At 36.7% G+C, this 23,467-nt stretch overlaps 1 protein-coding gene across 1 annotated transcript in view; it reads right to left on the reverse strand.

Moving 5' to 3' along the window:
• brinp1 (bone morphogenetic protein/retinoic acid inducible neural-specific 1) overlaps positions 1–23,467 on the reverse strand; it is a 179,936-nt gene that overhangs the window by 34,027 nt on the left and 122,442 nt on the right. Inside the window, exon 6 of the mRNA XM_058777680.1 lies at positions 824–1,060. Within this exon, the coding sequence (XP_058633663.1) occupies positions 824–1,060 (237 nt within the window). The remainder of the gene's footprint in view (positions 1–823; positions 1,061–23,467) is intronic.

Here is a 23,467-nt window from a genome sequence, read left to right on the forward strand (position 1 = left end):
GAACAAATCGAGTGAATGATTCAATAAGCCATTCATAAAGACAGTTGCTATATTCGAAAATGCATACTAATGTACTATCCTTCCTATTTGTAGTAAATCTTTATTTGACATAAATAACACAAGTAAGAGACTTGCACCATTCCTAAACGAATCAGGCATTTTGAATCAGTTGAATCAGTTGAATGAGTGAATAACTGATTCACTCATTAACCCTCTGGGGTCTGAGGGTGTTTTGGGGCCCCGGAGAAGTTTTGACATGCCCTGACATTTGTGCTTTTTTCAGTTGCTTATAAACAGTGACTTGTCACCACCTACTGGTGGTTTTAGTTTCATATTAAAATATAACTTTCATAGCTCTACATATGACACATTCATCCTAACACTATTTATGCAAGTGTAACTGCAGTGTAAATCCATTCATGGCATCTCTGAGCTGCATTAAACAGTCTGTGTAAATGCATCTAAATGATTTCAGATACAGCTTGTGTGCCAATTCTGGAGGGCAAAGATGGATTTTGTTTATATTGATTTAAGTTGATTGATAACAACCCTATAGTGTCTTCTTATTCTAATTAAATTTATTGAATAAATACATTAATTTACATGAAAGATGACACATACTGTGCATTTAATAAAGTTGGCCAGTTTGCCAAAAATGTCCCCAATAATCATACCATTTTGGTGTGGATATCATCCCTTAATGAAAATCTTTATTTTTAGCCACTAGTTTAGGATTTTTTTTTTTCAGTTTTTATCCTGGAAATTTGAATCCTGAAAAGTGTCCAGCTTTTTGGTGTTACAGACATGGCCGCTCTAGTGTTACCTGAGTTCTCAAAGTCGTTGTAAGATGCTTCCCAAGTCTCTGCCATGCCGATGAGTGTATTCTCCATGATCTGGAGGTCCGTGGTGGGACAGTTGCATTGTGGGAACTCGTCGGCACACTGACAAATGCACTGACTGTTCTGGCAGACGTATTCTCCCTCCCCGTTACACATGATGTAGCTGAGAGCTGACTGGACGAACTTCTCCTGCAGGTACTCTGGGAAAATGACCTGCAAACCTGAAAACGTGAAAGAGAATCAATGTTAAAGTCATTACAGAGATCCAAAGACATTATTGATTTCACATCAGCGCCCAACAGGTAGAAAGTGCTGCAGATAGCCGACGACAGAACTTTCTTGATTTCACATTAAGCAGTGCATCGGCCCACTCTGGATACGACCACCAATATGGACCCTACGTAGAGTGTTTACAGTTCAGCTACAGTAAATGAGCTCAGAATATTCTGCCGACAGTGACAGTGAATCATGTTGTCGGAGAGCAGCGAGTTTGTTGTGAAAGTTTTGCCAGAGGTCCACTTGACTTTGAACTGTCCCCTCGGAGTGGGAGGACTTTACATAATGGAATAAAACGGAGGAGTGATTGATGTATTCTGTCGTGATCGGCTTCGGCTTATTTACCAGGGCTGTCATAATATCCTCCACTCTGTGTGTGTGTGTGTGTGTGTGTGTTTGAGTGGGGGTCTGAATGCACACTTGTGTTAAATGCAATTGCAACATTACACCACGTAATAAACTTATGCGAATGATTCCTCGAATCATCAGCCTATAAAACACCAACTAGAACACCTAGGGCTCTAAGCAATCTGGTATATTATTCCCCCCAAAATTCTGTTTCACTTTCTTTTCTTTCTTTTTTTTTTCTTTTTTTTCCAAATTTGGTGTTTTCCATTTTATTTTTATTTAATGCAAATATTTAATCAAACATTATAAATAATCAGCAGTAACAGATACTATATTAATGTTTGCATTAAGAGGTGATATTTGACACCTTAAATTGATTTCCAGGGGATTTTTACCTTTATAGTGGATATTGTTTATAACCTTATTAGTTGCATGCGTAATTTTACATTAAATTATTACATGTAATAAATAAATTAAATTAGAATAATATACTATATGATATACTATAGATCTGTCACTATAAATTTGTTACCAATCAAATGAAATCAGAATCAAGAAGTGGCACACAAGCTGCATCTAAAGTGGCGTTATGTGTTGTTCAGAGATGTAAATCAGTTCTGCTGTGGTTTCATTTGGAAATTTTTGCTGACAAAAACACAATATTGCCAATATTGTGTCAAAAATATCACTTAAAATAACAGTACCTTAAAATAAATTATTGCTCATCAAACTGTGATTTTGCTAAACTAGCATATGATAAAAATATAAAGGTGTCTTAGCCAAGTTCAGGCTGCTCTGTGCCTGCTCAAAATTCAGTGTAAAGATGCAATGCCTATCAAAGCCAGACTATTCCTGCTCTGATTCACCTCAGCCCTCGGATCAACAATTGCTGTGTAAATGCATTTAGGCCACCTCTGAGCAGCTTTTAACAGTCTGTGTAAAGACACCTAAATGCCACTTCATAAGCACTTTTGTGCCACTTTTACAGTGTTTTACACTTTTACAGGGGAATGCATTAGACATTCCTGAAGGACAATTTTTTTTTTTTTTCATATTTATCCATATATACACACTCATTGCCAAAAATATCGGCACCCTTGGTAAATATGATCAAAGAAAGCTGTGAAAATTAATCTGTATTATTGATCCTTTTGATCTTTTATTAAAAAAAAAAAATCACAGAAATCTAACATTTCATTGGATAATAATATTTTAAAATTGAGGGAAATATCATTATGAACTAAATGTTTTTCTCTAATACACATTGGCCACAATTAACGTCACCCTTTTATTCAATACTTTTTGAAACCTCCATTTGCCAGTTTAACAGCTCTAAATTCTCTCCTATAATGCCTGATGAGGTTAGAAAACACCTGACAAGAGATCAGAGACCATTACTTCATCCAGAATCACTCCAGACCCTTTAGATTTCCAGCTCCATGTTGGTGCTTCTTCTCTTCAGTTCACCACTCATTTTCTATAGGGTTCAGGCCAGAGGACTGGAATGGCCAGCAGAAGCTTGGTTTTGTGCTCAGTGACCCATTTTTGTGTTGTTTTTGAGGTTTGTGTTTGGATTATTGTATGGTTGGAAGATCCAAACATGGCCCATTATAAGATTTCTAACAGAGTCAGTCACTTATTGATTTTTTATCTGTTGCTATTTGATAGAATCCATGTTGCCATGTGTCTAAACAAGATGTCCAGGACCTCCAGCAGAAATATAGGCCCACAACATCAAAAATACAGTGGTATATTTCATTGTACATATGGGGTACTTTTTATCCCTGTGTTCACCAAACCCATCTTGAGTGTTTGCTGCTAAAAAGCTAATTTTTTAGTTTCATCTGACCATAGAAGCCAGTCCCATTTGAAGTTCCAGTCATGTCTGGATGAGCTTGGAGAATTGTTCTTGAAACCCTCCCAAACAACATGTGGTGATGTAGGTGCTGTTTGACAATTTTTTTTAAAGGTTTTCTGACCCCGAGACTCAACTATTTTCTGCAATTCTCCAGCTGTGGTGCTTGGAGAGTCTTTAGCCACTCAAACTCTCCTTCTTACCGTGCATTAGGATGATATAGACACACGTCCTCTTCCAGACAGTTTCGTAACATTTTATTTTGATTGGAAATTCTTAATTATTGTCCTGATGGTGGAAATGGGAATTTTCACAGCTCTAGCTCTTTTCTTAAAGCCACTTCACTAACATGTGTCCAATGTGTATTTGAGAAAAACATTTATTTCATAATGATATTTTCCCCCATTTTAAATTCTTATTATCCAATGAAAGGTTAGATTTTTGTGAATTTTTAAAATAAAAGATCAAAAGGATCAACACTACAGATTAATTTTCACAGCCTTCTTTGATCATATTTACCAAGGGTGCCGATATTTTTGGCAATGAGTGTACAGTATATATGGTAATGATAAAGTTATATATATATATATATATATATATACATATATATATATATATATATATATATATATATATATATATATAATGATTTGTGCAACATAGCTACAGCACATCAGGAGACGCAATATATCCCACATGATACAAAAATAAATCAAAAGCCCTATCGAAAGAGCTATTGAGTTGCATGGGGCTTTCGTGCCAGAGACCGTATCATTCTCTTAAATAAATAATAAATCATACCTCAAGCATCGACATAAAACATTGTAATGGAAGCTAGCCCTGATATAATACAGCGTATCCATTTCTAATGGAAGGAAATGTGCAGCGTGCATACGGATAATTGCTTCATAGTAATTACACATTCTCTCTGTGAAGAATTATAGGATTGAGTTTGAGGTTGTGTTGCCTTATTTACCTTTATACACACACACAAAACACAGAACACTTTACAAACTATATATATATATATATATATATATATATATATATATACATATATATATATATATATATATATATATACATATACAATCATATAACTAAATAAATAAACAAACAAAAGCATTAATGTGCATAAATGATTTATTATTACACAAATAACAGGTCTCACATTGACCAATCCTGAATATACAGTTCATGAGTACATTTAAAAGGCCATTTCAAAATGACACATCAATTCATCTACTACAGCAGGCAGCAACCTTCTCTTACTGATGTTTATTAATGTTCATACTGATGAATTTAAACAAATCTCTAACCCTATATGCATTAAACGTTGCAGTATTCTGTTTATGCTACAGACATGAATGATGTGTCAAATTGTCTTGTTGAAGAGAGGTGGGCTGTAACCTGTGATCACCCTTGTGAAAAAGAAGTGCACTTGATTATAATAAATGTGCACTTATACTGTACTTTAAATGTTACAGATATATTTTTGAAAAGGTGTGTAATATTTACGAATTAAAAATCAGCCTTTTTAACCATATTTTAAAGACAAGAAGTTATATGGAAATTACATAGAATAAATAGAAGTTATATATAGAAGTTATAAAGAAATTACATATTACGTAAAAATGTACTTAAGTCCTGCTTCACACACTAATTGCATTTAAAATAAAATTAAACTGAAATCAATTTAATTTAATTGCAATTACCCTGAAATTAAGTGTCCGGAAATTATGCATTCAAGTCATAGTTAAAGTGATAGTTCACCCAAAAATGTAAAATCTGAGAATAATTACTCAGCCTCATCTCGTTCCAAACCTGTAAGACCTTCGTTCATCTTCGGAACACAGATTAAGATATTTTTGATGAAATCCGAGAGCTTTCTGACCCTCCATAAACAGCAAGGGTCAAAACACGTTCAAGGTGCAGAAAAGTACCAAGAACATTGACAAAATAGTCCATGTGATATCAGTGGTTCAACTGTAATTTTATGAAGCTATGAGAATACAAAAAAAAAAAAAATCTAAAATACATTATTTTATTATATTGGTAAAAAGCTATATTTTTAAAAGTGTAATTTATTTATTTTTTTCATAAGGGCAGTACTTACGTTGTTTTAGATTGGTGACTGGGTAAAAGATAAGCCCACAGACATCAAGACTTTTGACTGTAAGCGACCATCCAGCAATGACCAATAACATGCTGGAAAACACATAGGAATACATTACTAACCCTAAAGCAGCATCCTGGCATCATGGCAGTTCTGCATAGGCCAGTGCAGAAAATGCATTTGTCATTTTCCCGGAAGTGAGCTTGGCTGGACTGACCGTTCAGATTCCCAGCATCTCTGAGTCGCAGCATTGCCGAACAGTCAATGTGACAGACATGAGCTGCTATCAGAGTGCAGGACTGATCATCACAGCGGCTCGACTGTCTCTCTCTCCATCAAACTGACTGTGGAGCCCTGAGCCAATATTCATTTAGCTTGATGTATTCCTGCTCCTGCAACTTTAATGTGATTTGTGGGAGAATCCAGATGGTGGGTTCATGGATGGGTGCAGCTCGACGACACTGGCGGTGCCAACAGCCCTGGGTTCACAATAACAGCCCCGATGCAACACACACACAATCCCCGTCTCCATTACTGAAACACTGCAGCGTCGAGAGAGGGATTCCAGTGCTTTTCTCTCTCCCCTATTATCATTTTATCAAACAGCTCTGTCTGAAGTTTGTTTCATTCATGCTTAAATTTACAGCTTCTTTCATTGAGCCTATCTGAATATTTCTGTGTAGTTGAATAGGTGAATAAATGAAGCCACAATAAATTCCCAGACTAATTATTTATGTATGTATGTATTTATTTATTTATTCTTCTCAGTGGATATATATAAGCAAAATAATAATGAAGACAAATAATCATCTTTTTTGTGCTAAATATGTCCTGTTTTTAGTAAGTTTCAAGTTTCATTACTGAGCTTCACTTGTTTATGGGATTCACCTCGATCACTTAATTTTCACACTTTCATTCTTGTAAATACTGCAGGATGATTGCAAAATCTCACTTCATTCAGTTAAATGTGAAAAACAGTCCTCGTACCAGACAAATATAGTGTGTGATGAGCAATCAGGTGTAAAAATACTAATGAGAGCCTGCGGATGCTGAGAGAGGCAGGTTTCGTCAGACCGTCACACATATTCTCAGACTGTGTCCACAACCAAAGTCATACACATGAATGATGGCAGACTGTGACGGAGTTTAATGGACTAAAACTTAAGATAAAACAGGGCACAATTTATCAGTTCAGTCTTGCATTTCAACCCATCAAAAACCAGCCATTCTCCCTGTAGCTGAGCACCTAAATTGCAGGTCTAGTTTATTTAATTGCATCCCATACATCATTCAGCAGTAAGATTTTGGGTGCATGTTATTAAAGTCTGTCTGCCCTGGATTTCATCATAAACTCGGCATCAATTTAGACTAATCTTTGTTGCGTTTGTACATTCTGTACCATTGCATTTCTATTCACAGGTAATATCTCTGTTTTGCTTTAACATGATTTCTTTCGGTCCAGGGCTGGTCTCGACTCCAACTCTGCAGAGAGGATGGATACCCCCTAAATACCAACGAATAAATGCATTTCCTCTTAAGGTCTGAACTATTGATCAGCTCTTGCATGTGCCCTTTATTCAGGTGAGAAGCATGTTATCTAAATGTTAAACTTCATCCATGGGACTTGGCCTTGACTCTGCTATTTTTACGGCGTTTAAATCGGGCCTGATTCCAGAGTTCACAGGCTCTTGGCAACGGCGCGGATTGTGATGCCACAGTCCGCCTCATAAGCAAGGGTTTCATCAAAGATTAATTGAGCATTGTATGCCCCCAAATTCACAAAATAATCATTACCTAATGCACTGATGGAGTGAGAGGCTTTACTTGAATAAGGTGTTAAATTATGGCTCAGCTCCTGTTAAAAATCACATTAAAAAAATGAAGACCTCACGAACCGCCCTTCCCTCGACTGTGTAATCACACTGAGTGGATGCTATGGCCGGCTCATTTAAAGGGTCATAGCTTTATAACAGTGCACTGCACTTTGTAAAGAAAAGCAGCCCGCTCTTTTAATGCCATAAAATAAAATGCGCCACATATGACTTTGGCTTCAGTGACAGTAACGTTAGTCTGAAAATCAGTAATGCAGATCAGATCTGTGGCAATGTTTCCTTGTCCTCCCCTGAAATCACACGATAAAATAAATGGCTTTTTAACCAGTGCCATCAACCTCAGGTGAACGCTTTTACGCCGACCATTGGAACATTATTTTATTAATTTTGCGCCACTGGTTCCTTGAGTATTCATTACTCAGTAACTTGTTGGTGCTGCTAAAATGCCAATGAGAGCCACTCTAGAACCACATAGTAAAAGTTTGATAGGAAACATAAACCAGCTTCTCAGCACATTAACTTCTAACCTAAGCTCATTAGAAAACCATCAGCACTTCAAAAGTGTTCCTATACACGCAAATTGCAATTCCCACACAACACTACAGGCAGTAAACCAGCAACAATTTTTATTAATTTCCACACAAATTACAATGACAGGGCAGATTATTGATTAATAAAGACTTAATTGCACGTGGTTCCTTGCACAATACTATTTTTTGAGTATTTACCAACACTTTTACCATGTGTGATTTGTGAACTAATACATTTTTATGTTTGCATCACATAACCAGCTCCATATGTATGGCTTTTCTAGTAAAGTAAACTTGCTCGGTAGCGCACCCGGTACAGTATTCACTCTGGTGAAACATGAGACACAATAAAAAGTTCAAAGACTTGTAGAACCCACATAAAATCACATAGCTGCTATTGTAAATTTATTTTATCTCAGTACCGGTGAGTCCCTGCTCCTGGTGCCAACATTATTTTGCAGGCACATTTTTTGGTCACACTTTTGGTAGGGTGGTTGTTAAGTTTAGGTATGGGGTTAGATTAAGGGATCTAAAATATGGCCATGCAGAAGAAGGCATCAGTATGTGCTTTATAAGTACTAACAAACAGCCAATATGCTAGTAATATGCATACTGAAATGCCACAATAAGAAATGAGTAAAAGATACACTGACCCTTGTCGTCTCTTCAAGCTGCTATCAGCATGTATGATAAAACACTACTCATTTAGCATCAACTCCAGCAAAGAATGACATGAGAATATTGCACAAGGTTTAAAAATGACTAATAGGCACGAGTGTCAATACAGCGTCATTCTACACAGGCCACCAGAAAGTCAGAAAAGAGTAGGTAACAACTATAAAGAGAAAATGGCATGCAGAGATTGCCTGGCTAATGAGGAACACCGCTGTCTAAAGGGTGAAGCAGAAATTGCACTGTGCACCAAATTGCTGGCTGACGCATGAGAGTGAGCTGCTGAAACACTGAGGACCGACACACACTAGAATTACACGCTGATTTCTGGTCAGTTCTAACCACAGGTTACTTATTTATCTGTTTTCAACAGGAGGCAGGTTTCAGGATAAAAGCATCAAGTTGTATGTATGTACTTTCCAGTAAGCATAATAACTTTGCTCCAAAAGCGTACTGAAATAGGTATGTTCCATGAAGCATGTGACAGAGACACCACTCAAAATTGAGGTGCATTAGTGCCCATCCATTTTTTTAAGCAGCTTTGGTTCAATAATAATAATAATTATTATAATTATAATAATAATTATTATTAATATTATTATTAAATTATTTAAAAAAACAAAATTATAATAATATTAATGATAATAATAACAATTAAACCCGCATATAAGTAAGTTCAAATATCACACTTGCATCAGCAAATGTGTTTTTCTATTCATTTTTGCATTCATGAACACTATCGGGTAGGTTTACGGTTGTGTTTGTTATTTTTCCCATACATTGGAATTCTGAACCGCCGCAATACACACATGAAGCAAAGTAGTAATGACATAGTAATGCGTACCTGTAGCAACAGAATAAAAAGCACAGCAATATGTGCCTGTACCAAAATAATACAAATGTGCCATGGTCACATATTGAATGCACATTTTAGTGCCACTCACTGGACATTTCACTTTGAAACTGCTGCGAAAAACATGAAGTAAAATACGTGATATCAGTGCTGCAGAATTGTCACCAAAAGCACATATATCCAGTGAGCATGGGCTGCAAAAAAATACAAATAATAATAATTTGAAAGATGAAGATACAAGACTGTGAACGTAATGCCTATAGTGAGGGAAAGAGCAACAATCCCATGAAGCACTGCAAATGATAATCAAATAAAAAATGATGGGAAAATTCTAAACTATTGATTTAAAGATGTTGATATAGAAACAATGTATTTTACATTTATTACAGAACATGCATATTTTGAACACAAATTTTAAAGTAGTTAAATATTGTCAAAAAGATTTATTTTGGTGTGATTTTCTTGTTTTGATTCTCTGGTTGGTAGCAATATCTCTGAGAAATGTGGGTAGTATAGTTTTTCACCAGCAAATTCTGATTATATAAACATGATTATTATTATTTTTTTTAAACTCTATGCAGTAGCATTCTGACAATACCATGGATATACCAACCAAACATATACAACCTCATATCTCATAGCAGGTCTGTTTTTAATGGTTTATAAGTTGTTTTTAAAAACCAATTCCCATATAGGACAAATTTAACTTATTTCTGGAAGTTGACTACTGAGGGTTTTTTTTGTTTGTTTTGTTTTGTTATCATTTTAACTACATCACCCATAATTCTGCAGAGAATCTCAACCAATCAGAGAATCACATCAAGCAAATTGCATCTACAGAGTGTAACACAAATTTGAGTGATTAATTAGTTATTACAGTAATTAGACTGAACTATTTGTATTTAAACCTTTCAGTATCTAGTGATATGCATTCATAGTTGATATTCTGACTGACTTGAATGATGTTTTCTTTATCACAGTGCATTCTAAAATTGCCCTGTCTATGAAATATGTAAATTTGGCCCAAAACTTTATCTTGGAAAGCAGCACAGTCATACTGCCAACATTTTATAAAAGTTAAAATTCCTGGTTGGGAGGAAACGCGCTAGGATTTGAACAGAGCTTTTGTGTTTATGCAGTCTTATGGCATAATTCTGAAAGTCTCTTGTAAAAATGACATTTTTGAATTTTCTATATACATACACCGTATTTAAGATGCTAAAATGTCACACAGAGCTGAAATTCTTAATGAGATCTGCTAACAATATCCAGATGCAACATTGCATGATTGTTGCAGTCACTACACAGCCAGTATGGAGTCACAGAAACTATTTGAGAAGTACTTTTTGAAACCTGGAACCATTTCAAACGCAAATCAATATTTCTTTACGTCAGCTCAGAGGACTGTTAGAGTTGCTTTGTAAATAAACGCAGAGTTGAAAGGACGGTAATATCAAGCTGTCGCAAGCATCAGAAAACTAAAACCGAATCAATATAAAAACAGAATGTCTTGAAATTGCTTTGGAGGATGAGGGCTAAGAAAATATATTTACTGTCAGAGCCGGTCTCAAGGAGGAGGGAAATGGCTGATTTATCTGCCCCACTAGTCCAAATAGAAACTCACTCTTGATTGACCACCTCAGATTGAGAGCTGACCTCGGGGTCAGCCAGGAAGGATTTCATCAGCCCGCTGGATGCCTGGCAACCCGGAGAGCCGAATATAAGGATAGTGGCATCAATCTTTTAAATGATGTACCATTACAGAAGAGCTATGCCCAGCGCCTGTGCATTTATAAGGGGAATGATCTTCAGCGACTGTGCCACATCAGTCTGATGCTCTTGTCGCCGCAGTTAAACGTGATTGGATTGTCCGTCATACTGCGCTGATTGTGTTTCGATCTGTATGGTTTAACAAACCGAACAACAGAGCCTCTGATTATTGTGCAGTGTGAAGCTCCTCCATCCTTCCGTTTTCATCTACGGTGCTCGTGCACATTTAAGAGGAAACTCTGCATCTCTCGATCTTCTGAAACGAAACCGCAAAAACATCTCCTTCTGAAATCCTTGAAAATCAACACGACCCCATTTCCATTTGTGAAAATAAGTATTTTCACCAAGTCTGCATTTAATTAATCAAAATACAGTAAAAACAGTACTACTGTGAAATATTATTACAATTTAAAATAACTTCAGTGCTCATGTATTAATAATGGTCCTTATCAGTTTTGAAAACTAGTTTGCTACTAGTTTAAATGTCTTAGTTTCTAGTGTATGCTAATATTTTTGTGTATTTTTTTTTTTTAATGTATTTGAAATAAAAATCTTTTGTAACATTGTAAATGTCTTTACTAGGGGTGTAACGATAAATCGATTAATCTAATGCATCGCAATTCTCTCTGAAATCGATTTTGAGCTTAGTTTTAACAGCAGATGGCACTGCATGCTTTATAAACAGCTTGCTTTCAGTTCCTTACACACACAACTTGAACTTAAAATAATCATTCATAAAGTTCAAAAAGGTTGAAGCGAATTACAAGAGTGTTCACAGTGGGTTGTTTACATTAATCTTGCATCATAAAAGCATAAAAGCAGAGGTGCAAGTATACATTTAACGCACAAGCGGTCTTCTTCGTGAGCATTTGAGTGTGCAGTTAAAAACTAGCCTAGAGCGCCATCTGCTGTTAAAAACTAAGTTCAGAATCGATTCAAGAGAAAATCACAGAATCAATCCATTAATCAATTTATCTTTATACCCCTGCCTTTACTGTCATTTTTTTTTTATTATTAATTTAATGCATCCTTGTTATTATCTATCTATCTATCTATCTATCTATCTACATATTAGTGTCACAAATCTGGTCTATTAACTTCCGTTCACTCATCACCAGAGGTCACCCACTCTCCACATGGACTCTCACACTACACAGACTGTTACACTATACCCTGGACTACATTTCCCATCATCCATTGCACTGATTTCACCCACAGCTGTAACCAATCACACACCCTATATAAGCCATGTACTTCCTCTCTCTCACTGCCAAGTATTGTTTACCATTTATTACTCTTCTAGCAGAGCCAGTTTCCGGTCTAGTTCATAGTTCATAGTTCATAGTTCATAGTTCATAGTTCATAGTTCATAGTTCATAGTTCATAGTTTAGTTTAGTCTAGTCTGTTTACCTGTGTGAAGATCCTTGCCTGTGTATTTCGGATTGCCCTATCGTCTTGCCGTTTGGACTCTGTTTGCCCCTGTCTGGACTATTACTTGTTTACGGATTACCCCTTTTGTCAAGCCCTCTGGATATCATTTGCTTATCGAAGACCCACGCTTGCCCTAGGAATACTCTTTGTCTTGCCTGTGTTATAACTGTTTGCTGGTGTTTTGACCCTGCCTGTGTTTTTGACCATGTCTCTGAATAAAAGCCTTGCAAATGGATCCACACGTCTCACGTCTCGTTCGCCCCGTAACAATTAGGATGACTTCTGAAGGATCATGCGACACTGTAGACTGGAGTAATGATGCAGAAAATTCAGGTGTGATCACAGCAATAAATTACGTTTTACTATATAGTCACATAGAAAAAGCTTATTTTAAATTATAATAACATTTCACTATTGTACTATACTTTTAATCAAACAAATGCAGTTTTTGGACTTCTTTTAAAAAGATAAAACAAATCTTACATATCAAAAACTTCTGACCGATTGCACAATCAATTAATCAATAAGGATGATGATGATGATAATAAAAATACTACTACTACTAATAATAATTCTAAATCCTGATATAAAATAATGGCTCTTTTCCACTGCGTGGTATGACTCGGCTTGGTACGGTTCAGAACGGCACTGCTCAGTTCGGCTCGGTTTGCGTTTCCACTGCAGTTTAGTACCGCTTTAGAGTGTGCGGGATTATTCATGTGTCGTTATAGTTGCGCTGCCTCTACTGCCATGACTCCTGAAAAAACGTTTTCATTCTGCGTCGCTCCATCAAGCTCTCGCTGGATCCACTCCTCGGCTATCAACGAGAGGACAGTCTGTACTTCGTCAACTGCCAACGAAACAGCTATTTTTTGGTTGTTAAAAGAAAAGTGCGCTCGTTCAAAACAGATGTGTTCGATCCTTCGCTGGCTGTGCTGATTTAAATCTAGCGGGTCTGTTGTGTCTCGTGCTGCAAGTTCAGTGACGATTTTCTCCGGCCAATCAGTGATCAGCTGAGTTTACACGTCACGTTTTGGTAATGGTATGGTTCGCTTGGAACCTTGACCGAGGTGGTACTAAAAAAAGTACCAGGTACTACTGTACCCAGTGGAAAACTCCCCAAAAGTGAGCCGTGCCGTAGCATGCAGTGGAAAAGCACCATAAGACACCAGAAATTTTCCCAGAATTTATGGCCATGTCATTTCCGTCAGTCTTTTCCTGAGAAAGACAGAAACATTGATCTGGTCACCTCGAAAGACAAATCATTTTTCATCATGCTGGCTCTTCAATCCCAGGCATATTTTCCATCCACAATTCATCACTGACAAACTTCATTGCACATATGTCCTAATTGAGTTGTTTCGTGTTTATTCATTTGTTTGCCAAATGTTTGCCAATCTTCTGAAGAAAGCAAGAGTGGCAGAGAGAGAGAGTATGAAGATGAGTATGTAATCCATCAAGCAGCAGATGAATTGCCTGTGGGGCTATTTAATTTATTTTCACTCCACTTCTTTGAAAACTGTTGGCTCAGGCTATTCTAACGTATTCATAAATCTTCCAGGATGGGCTTATGGCTCCGGCAAGAACACAACGGGTGTGTATGAAAGAGAGAAACAAAACAAGCGGCAACAAAAAGCAACTTTCTTTCCTCGTTCTGCTAGTGGATTCATTACAATGTGCTGTCAAAAGCCTCTTAAGAGCCTTGTGTCTATCAAGAGAGAAAGTACGGTGTGAATTAACCAATAAACGGCTCGTTTTAACTACAACTGCTTAGAAATGCCTTCTCCTTGATCTCATGTTATTTATTGGTCCCAAATGGCATGTCTTTATCCAAATCGATATCCCAAAGTTACTGATGTTACCAGTTGAGAACGCTAGGAGAAAAATAAGTGAACAGGTCAATTCCACTTCAAAATGTAAAAAAAAAAAAAAAAAAACTTAAGGAAATTGAAACCTGTTCTAATGACTATTATGACCAAATTGAAATAGCTGCAATCCATTTTACATTTGATTTGTTGTTGTTGTTTTCATAATTCCCATTATTCTTAATTATGAGTCTCATTATTTTAATGCAATTTACTTTTCTATTTATTTATATCAGCATAAATTAAAAGCAGTACCAGTTGTTGTGGATGCCATGATGAAAATGCAAAAACATTAATGATCCTAAAAATAGGCTTCGATTTCTTTGTGTAAAATTTTGTAAGCTTCACCCACAGAGACTGGAAACAAAGTGCAAGTTTTTCCAACTTTTAATTAGTAATACTGGAATATGCAAACGCAACCATCTGTTGTGGGTTATACAACAAATCAGTTGTGAGTTGAGTCTCATAAGGCGCCATTTGTGTGACGCGTGTGTCTCTGGCGATGTATGGCGTTGCAAATCACATCCATTCCATATCAGTTATATTGCGCCATAGCAGGGAGCTGCATATGTAGGTTGTATGGCTGATTTTACTCATGTTCACAAATATGAATATTTATTTTGCTCATGGTTTGTTTATTTATTTTTCCTGAGAACAATCATGCTGTGCTGTGAAATGTGTTTAACTGCTGCTGTCATAAATAAATAAAATACATGCATTACATTCTTGCTAGATTATCTACTGCTTTTGAAAAGCGTCATTTGAGCTGTGCTTAAAAAATAAAAAATAAATAAACTTGGTGTTGCTTTGATAGTTGATTTCCCTTCTTTTATTTAGTCTAAATCAAGTGAAGAATCCATATCACACTGTGCAGATTGATGCATTAACCATTAGTCTTCTCATCAACTGTTTCACATTATTTTCCTCATGAATCGGTTTATTTCAATACAGAAAGACATTTACAGGAATATTTTCCCTCAGTTGATGATTACATGTTGTTCAGGTAATGACACGTAGCTTATATGTTTAAGCATCATTCTTTAAGTTTTCCCATTTTCATATTCCCGTTTTTACGCACATCAGTATTATCCTCATCTAATATTTTCAAGTTAACCAGCAAGTGATCTAGCTTGTTGTTTGAAAGGCATTAGAGTTACAGTAAGTTTGGTTTGGATATTGATCACAGAAAGAAGAGACAGAATTGTTTGAAGGTGAAGTGGAGTTTGCACTTTTAGTATGATTTAGTGCCTTACTGAACTGCATGCTTTAGTTTTTAGGTATAAACTCATAGAAATTTGCTGAAAACAGTGATTCTCAGTAAAGGACAAAAGGATATTGAAATATCAAATGTTATGTAAAAAAAAAAAAAAGCATATCCCTTCCACCATAATATCCTACAAATAACTTCTGTGGAACAAAGTCATAAAGCTTCCGTTCATCTCAAAACTTTTACAGGAGAAAAAGAGAGGAAAAATCAATATATCAATACTTTAAAAATAATGCATTTTAAAGCCTCTGCAGTGAGGCATTTCTCTTTTATTTGCATCTGTGGCCACTGGCAGCAGGTGTAGAAGAATCAGCTTCTGCTTTCACTGCCAAATCACATTTACGAGCAAAATATCCTGAAGTACAGATTCAATATGCATTAACAGTGTTAATGGGAAATAGGACTGATAAAAACATCACAATAATCCACAAGTAATCCAGTCCATCAATTAATGTCTTGCGATGCCAAAAACTGTGTGTTTGTAAAAACAAATCCATAATTAAGATGTTTTTAACTTTAAACCATAATAACACTCGCTCCAGTGAAAAGTGTTCTGGTCTGAATCAGGAGAGAAATATGCATAGATCAAGCACTGTTTATAAGCCAAAAACTAAAGTCTAAAATGGTTGTGAGAGACAACAGGATATGGACTTTTTCACTGGAAGAAATTATGGATTATTATCAATTGTGAACTTGAATTTTAGCAACGGTTTGAAGTTAAAAATGTTTTAATGGGTTTGCTTCTTACAAACATGGCTTCACAAGACGTTAATTGATGGACTGGAGTGATGTGGATTATTTTGATGTTTTTATCAGCTCATTCTGATGGCACCCATTCACTGGGTGAGCAAGTGATGGAATGCTAGATTTCTCCAAAGTAACAAACTCAGGATGACCTGAGGGAAAGTAAATTTTCATAAAATATCAGCAAAGAGCTCATGCCATGACATATTGATCTTCTCTTGGTCTCCCGTCTTCATGCGATACAAATTTGCAGGTCAAAGTTCACCAAACTTAAAATTTGGAATGCAGTGAAATGTGAAACTTCCTCTCATAATCCTGCATTTCTGGTCTCCAGCGTTTGCAAATTAAAAAAAATAAAATTAAAAACTCAATGTAACAAAAAGTTTTCCTTAATTCCCACACTAAAATCTCATCTATATTTCATAGTTATATAATCAGCTAATTAGCATCTTGAAGTTCTTGTTTGTTTAGCTCATGACTGAAACGGCATGTTCAAGCAAACTAGTCTAATGACATCAGACTGGGAAATATATTCCTAATCATACTGTAATACTTTCCAAAGCTCACGAAAGCATGAGTTCCTTCTGTTTTAAGATTTAAATATTTCTCATTAAAATACACTGTGAACCAACGAATTTTCCATTCGTAACCAAAACAACTTCACATTCGTGTTGCATTTCCAGCATCTCCATAGCAACAGCTGTTCTCTGTCCCTCTCTGGAAATCAAACTTCATCCCGTGACCTCAGACCAGGCCTGAGCAGCGATCTGTCTCCAGACCTGGAAACCCCAGCGGGTCTGGACCGGGTCTCCAATGCTGGGACTCTGTGCCGGTCTGCATCTGGCTGTCTTCGGGGCAGGAATGATCTCTGTGACCAGCCGTTCGCCCCTCTGGCCTCTCCATTCAACGGACACCTGCTTGAATAGCCTGTTCCCCAGGCCATACTGTTATCACTGATTGAGGCATGCTGGGATAGCGCTAACACAAGCCACATAATGTCAGATGAATAGAGAGTGCGGAAGAACATGGCTGGAAAAAAACGAGCAGGCTGGCCTGACTTGAACGGCTGGATTGTTGAATCAATATGTCATGCTTCTCAGGTGAAACATTAGCATTCTCAGCCAGATGGCAGTAAACATGTCTGCGATATTCAATCGGCCCGGGTCAGAGTGCACTTTATTTCTACAATACATGCTTTCTTCATCCACAGCAGTCATATAGGCAATGCTAGCAAAGATCACTTACTGTGTTATAATATTAACAGCTTGGAAATGAATTGTGAATAAAATTGAATCTTTTTCATATGATCAATATGCATTCATGCATTCTGAGTACAGCTCAAAGCCTTTGTGTTTTTTGCTGTTCAGTTGAAATTGCATTGATATATTACATATGTCCAAATCTACATGATTTCATAATCACCTAGGGTCATCTGAATGACCAGTTAGTTATTTCACAGGCTTGTTTAGGATCATGTCCAGCAGAAACTAATCAGAAACATTTCTTAGGGATGCATGGATGTGGCCTTTAATGGGATAACTAATGAGACTGACGTTACTTTAATTCTTTTCAATATAACCGCTTTTTGTACAACACCATCTTAGGCCACACATTCATTGCATAGTGACTATAATAGATTACAAGATTTAAATCTGTCATTATACAATGTCATAAATGTTACATTTTCAGTTCAATGCACTGTACTGTATGTTGAAGCAAGTGATATAGACCCCCAATTATTCATGTAATGCTACATAAAAATTATGATGAAAACAATTCAATCTATCTCTATATTGTCTGAAGTATTAAAGCTAAAAAATTAAAAATAAAAATAAAAAACACTAATAGTATCTAGTAAGGAGCTTTTTTTGGGAGCTTTTTTTAATTGTTTTTGAAAATAAGGCTACATTTATTTGATCAAAAACATAATAATAATAATTATAAAATATTATTACAATTTCAAATATCTGTATTCTATGTGAATATACGTTAAACTGTAATTAATTGCTTTGATCAAAGCTGAATTTCCAGCATCATTAATCCAGTCTATGTCACATGATCCTTCAGAAATCATTCTAATATGCTGATTTGCTACTCAAGGAATTATTATCAATGTTGAAAACAGTTGTGCTGTTGAATATATTTGTGGAACCCGATTTAAATAAACAAATAAATAAATAAATAATGAATGAATGAATGAATCATTCTTTACTAATTATTAACTATGTTCATGTTGCTTGCAAATGTTATGCTATCACAATACAAGAAAAATACTGCTTTTGAATGACTGTTAATGAAAATTTTTGCCCCCATTAATAGTTACAATATCTTACTAGTTATCTATTTGGTTTTTGGACTGTCTAGCTGACCAGATGGTCATCATATCGTTACATCTCAAACCTGACTTTGTCTGCAGTACACTGTGTAATTAAAAGTGTGAATGTTTTGTCATTTCATTCTCAGCTGTAGTCTGTGCCGTCAGTGTTGCTCCATTCAACTGTCACACTAGTGAAACTCAGGCTTTAGTAATGAAACGAAGATTCGCTGGTGGCATTGTGGGCTGAAGGTCAGTGTGCTCTGACTCGGTTCCAGGGCACAATTACAGTCTAATCTGGTGGAGACGTCACACGATGGGCAAAATGTGGCCGCAGAGAAATGCAGTGATTTCCTCACACACTGCAGCACAGAAATCTAACAGTTATTTCCAAATCAGAAAATCAAAGATCCTACAGGAGCAGACGAGAGCAGCTGATTAGTGTGTGTCTGTGATGTCGACACGATGGCAAAGTTGATTTTATTGCGTTTGGAAATGTAACAGCATGTCATTATCACGCTCCGTCAGATATCCCGAGGCAAAGTCACTTGACTCGTGTCTTTCTCTGAATGAGAACAAGACAGAAAGGAACAAAAAACTACAAGAAATACTGCCTGTTCTGTAAATCATTTGGAAGCTGTGTAAATATTTAAGCAATATTGCAAACACAGTCGCGCTATTATGATGAATAACGGCACGATTGTGATCGGGCTGTGGTTGATCATTATATTCAGTACCAGAAAAAGAGAAAGAAACAACAACAACAACAAAACAAACAAACAAATAAATACTGTCTTACATAATTTTGCTTTAGGTCAAGTTTTCCTGTCAGTGGAAAACAAGCCTAATAATAATAATAATAATAATAATAATAATAATAATAATAATAATAATAATCATCATCATTTGATGTTTTTTTATTTTTTATAAACTAATACTTTTATTCATTAAACTGATCAAAAGTGACAGTAAATACATGTATAATGTTACAATAGACTTATATTTCAAATAAATGTTGTTATTCTGAACTTGAAAGCAGAAAATCAGCATGTTAGAAAAAAATCCTAAAGGATCATGTGACACTGAAGACTGGAGCAATGATGCTAAAACCTCAGCTTTTACGACAGCAATAAATTACATTTTAACATATATTCACATAGAAAACATATTTGAATTTGTAATAATATTTCACAATATTCCTGTACTTTTGATCAAATAAATAATGAGCATAAGAGACTTCTTTCAAAAAAACTCAAACTTTTGACTGGTAAGTGTACATATTCTACAGTGCAGTTCCATTTATAAAGTATTTGTCAAATGGCTTTTTAATGAGGTCACAGCTGCTTTTATGAGGCACACTAAACTAGACAAACATCGATTAAACTGTGAAAGTGAAGTGTGGCGCAGTTTCAGATCGTGATTTAATTTTGATGCATCACAGTGTTGGATTGTGGAATGTATTGTGATGAGGGAGTTGCTGATACCCAGGCCTAATATTGAGTAAGCGACATTTCAGACATGATATGGCCAGATAGTGAGGATTTTTGCTGCAACAGAAATAGTTCCAAAACAGCAGTGGACACAGACCGCAAACTATGAAACGCTCCAGTGCTAATCACTGCTTATTCAATCCATGTAGTGGAGCAGTTGCATAAATCTGCTCGAAAAACAGAGAAACATTTTGAGCAAATACATTAACAACAGCGACGGATTAAAACAACGAAATCATGTGCTTTACAATCACTGACAAAGATGTCAGATAGCTTGCGTTTCAAAACGGAAAATGTCAAATTTCAAGCTCAACCCTAAAAGGCAGTTCCTGAAATACTGTAATGCTGAACTTTGAAAATAGCCACCAGCTCATTATTCTGAAGCAGGACGTACAGAGAGAGACAGAGAGTCCTCTAAACTCCACTGACCTGTAAAGACCTTCATCTTTAGACCTTCAAAAACATCCCTTTAAAAGGTTCGTTCAGCCAAACGTGAAAAATCTGTCAACTTTTAATGATCCTGTCGTTCCAAGCTCTTATGACTCACTTCCTTCTGTGGAGCACAAAAGCAGATGTCTAGCAGAATGTTCACACTGCTCTTTTATGTGAGTGGGGAAAAACGTTATTTGTAGCCCTTGCCATGCAATAATAGTGTCACGTGTATGTTCCTGTTGAGTTCCTGTTTGTCCATATTTGGTTTAGTTCCTGTTCTTATTAGTTAATCATCGTTTATTCTCTTCACCTGTGTTAATCATCTTGTTTACTCCTTGGTTACCCTGTCTTTATAAGCGTTCAGTTTCTATTCAGTCTTTGTCTTGGATTAATGGAAATAGTGTGTTTATGTTTATTAAAAACTCCTTTCATCTACTCCTTCTTTGTGCGATTACTACTACAACCATGTCCCGTGACAGAATCCAAGACCAAAGACAGAAAAGTAAGCGGCGCTCCCTTTTCCCCGTTTTTTGAAAGTTTTTGTTTGCCTGTTTTTCTCCTCTCCGCGGCATGGAAGTCGCCGAACTGTTCTCCGCCCTAGCCCGCAGAGACCTCCCATTCGTGGAATATGCGCACTCGCCACATGGGCAGCTCTTGACGACGCTACGCTTAACTCTCTGTTCTGGATCAGGGCCAATTACCATCACCCCGTGGACCTCTCAGACACCACAGGACTGAGGAGCTGGAGCGAAGGGATCCTCCTGTGTCTGGAGAGTGTCCAGCCCCAATCCAGAACCAGCCCGCCATCTAGACCGTCAGCTGTTCCCCAGTCAAGCCTGTCAGCCGCCGCTGACTCAAGCCCGCTGCCGTCCGTGGCTCCGCAGTCAAGCCCGCCGCCGTTCGCGGCTCACTCAAGCCCGCCGTCCACCGCACATGTGCCCCTGGGAATACTGGTGGAGTATTAGGGGATGTCATTGGCTCCAGCCCCAGAACTATCTCCAGTGTCGGTTCTAGCCCCAGAGCCCATTCCTCCAGTGCCTGTTCCTCCAGTGCCCGTTTCTCCAGAGCCCGTTCCTCCAGAGCTTGTCCCTTAAGTGCTCGCTTCTCCAGAGCTCCCCCTAGATTTCCTAATTCACCCCAAGAAAATATTGGGGGGGGGGCCATATATCCATAGTGGCCGGGCCAAGGCCAGGGAGGCGGATCCACCTGGCCTCCCGTGTCTCCTGATCCGCCATGGCTCCCCGAGTCTCCTGATCAACCATGGCCGCCCGAGTCTCCTGATCCACCATGGCTCCCGGGTCTGCCTGATCCATCCTGGAGGCTGGTGTAGGACAGGGACACAAAGGACCTCCCCGATGGTACTGTTACGGCGCGGGACGCGCCTTCCGGGAGGGGGGCGATATCTGTCACGTGTATGTTCCTGTTGAGTTCCTGTTTGTTCATATTTGGTTTAGTTCCTGTTCTTATTAGTTAATCATCGTTTATTCTCTTCTCCTGTGTCAATCATCTCGTTTACTCCTTGGTTTCCCTGTCTTTATAAGCATTCAGTTTCTGTTCAGTCTTTGTCTTTGATTATTGTTGATTAATGGAAATCGTGTGTTTATGTTTATTAAAAACTCCTTTCGTCTACTTCTTCATGCGATTACTACTACAACCACGTCCCGTGACAAATAGCAGTAAGCTTTGTGTTTTGTTATGTTGTATATGAAACAAGTTCAGCTTTCAACTTCTGTCAGTTTTATTATGAAATTCAAACAATAAATGTGGTTTTGTCACTCTTTAATGTGTTATGATCGCTGTAGTGAAATTATCATCTTATGTAATTGATCAATCAGTGTTTCAGTTATGGAAAGACAGTATAAAACAGCTTGAAAACAATAATGTCATGTAACGTCACATTTACCTTAACTTGACTTAAAGCCTTTATATAGTATAATACATTACAAAAAAAACAACAACAAAAAACAAACAAACAAACATTAATTATTAATGATTAATTAATTAATATTAATTAATTATTGTAACTATAGTTATAATGCATTATAATACATTGTAACACCTTAGAATTCTAATGCATTAAAGCGCATGACAGTCAGATATTATAATGCATTTTAAGCTTGGTTACAATTATTTATGAAAAGATACAATGCATTACATTACAAATACCTTTACAATTCATTATATATAAAGGCTTTAAGTAAAGTGAAAAATAACTATTTAGAGGAATATTGTTTCACTGTATTGCATATTCATTATATTTTCTATTTTAGCTAAAATAAAATAAAATAAAATGAAATTTGCAAACTTCAATTTGGGTTTCTGTGTTTCTGTATATTCAAATATATATATATATATATAACCTCACTATTATTGAAATACTCCTGAAATAAAACTCAGAGAGATGTAATGAACTGTTTTTGCAAATGTGACTGATCTTATACATCATATGCAGTTTGTGTGATTCAACTTTTCCCCATGGTGGTACATGAAGGTAAGTATACAATGACCGACTTCTCATTTAGGTTTTTCTCATTGAGGCAATTGACCAGGCAATTCTTCATCTCCACCTTGTTTATAGATTTCTTTAAACAGCTGATCCTCCCCTCCTTCCATATTCCCATCAGGATTATTACTTGCAATCGACTGCAGTCAGAGGATCGCAAGGCAATTTTATTAATGGCAACAACAATTCCTTCAAAGTGACCTTTCTTAATTCATTAAGAGATGCAGACACAGGAGACGACCCTAATGGGAGACAACAAATGCCATGGCCGTCCCGTGATCGTGGCCATCTCTCACTCATGTAAGTGTGTTAAATCTCAGTCCATGTCA

Source organism: Onychostoma macrolepis, chromosome 05 (genome assembly GCF_012432095.1).
Source record: "Onychostoma macrolepis isolate SWU-2019 chromosome 05, ASM1243209v1, whole genome shotgun sequence".
In the NCBI taxonomy this organism is placed as follows: Eukaryota; Metazoa; Chordata; class Actinopteri; order Cypriniformes; family Cyprinidae; genus Onychostoma; species Onychostoma macrolepis.